Source organism: Tupaia chinensis, unplaced genomic scaffold, assembly GCF_000334495.1.
Source record: "Tupaia chinensis unplaced genomic scaffold, TupChi_1.0 Scaffold142542_1, whole genome shotgun sequence".
NCBI lineage: Eukaryota > Metazoa > Chordata > Mammalia > Scandentia > Tupaiidae > Tupaia > Tupaia belangeri.
Genome location: NW_006202391.1, coordinates 271,734 through 272,216, shown reverse-complemented (window position 1 = coordinate 272,216; position 483 = coordinate 271,734). Strand labels below are relative to the sequence as shown.

Sequence of the window (483 nt, the reverse complement as noted above, 5' to 3'; positions counted from 1 at the left end):
GGGGCGGCCGCCAAGGCCCACAGACCGGGGCTGCCGCGCCAGAGCGCGCTGGGTGGCGGTGGCAGTGGGCGTCACGGGGCTGCTGTGCGCGGTGCTGGGCGCCGTCATGATCGTGATGGTGCCCTCGCTCATTAAGCAGCAGGTCCTCAAGGTGGGTAAGGGGCTCTGGGTTCACGCGGGGGGCCCCGGGCTGCAGAGCGCGGGGCGCGGTGGAGGGCCGGGCACGCGGCCGCGTAGCACGGGGAGAGCCGGGCGCCTCGGGGTTGGGCGGTGCTGCCCACCTCCCAGTACCCTCTCCCGCCCGGACGGAGGCCAGGGGGCAGAGGAGGCACCTGCTGGAGGCGCAGGCCAGGCTTAGAGCCTGGAGTAAGAGAACCCCCCACGGGGTCCGGCCCAGCGCGGGTCAGGAATGCGGCCACGTTGCGGGCGCGCGGAAACGCTTTTTGGCTATAACAGCCGGGAGCGCTTTGCTGGGATCGCGTG

General features: G+C 72.9%; 1 protein-coding gene across 2 annotated transcripts in view; it reads left to right on the top strand.

The window, feature by feature from the left end:
• Positions 1-9: 9 nt before the first annotated feature.
• Positions 10-483, top strand: part of SCARB1 (scavenger receptor class B member 1) — a 72,073-nt gene continuing 71,599 nt past the window's right edge. For both annotated transcript variants that reach the window (XM_027766327.1, XM_027766326.1), the window contains exon 1: positions 10-151. In XM_027766327.1, coding sequence (XP_027622128.1) covers positions 107-151 — 45 coding nt within the window. In that variant the 5' untranslated portion in view covers positions 10-106. The remainder of the gene's footprint in view (positions 152-483) is intronic.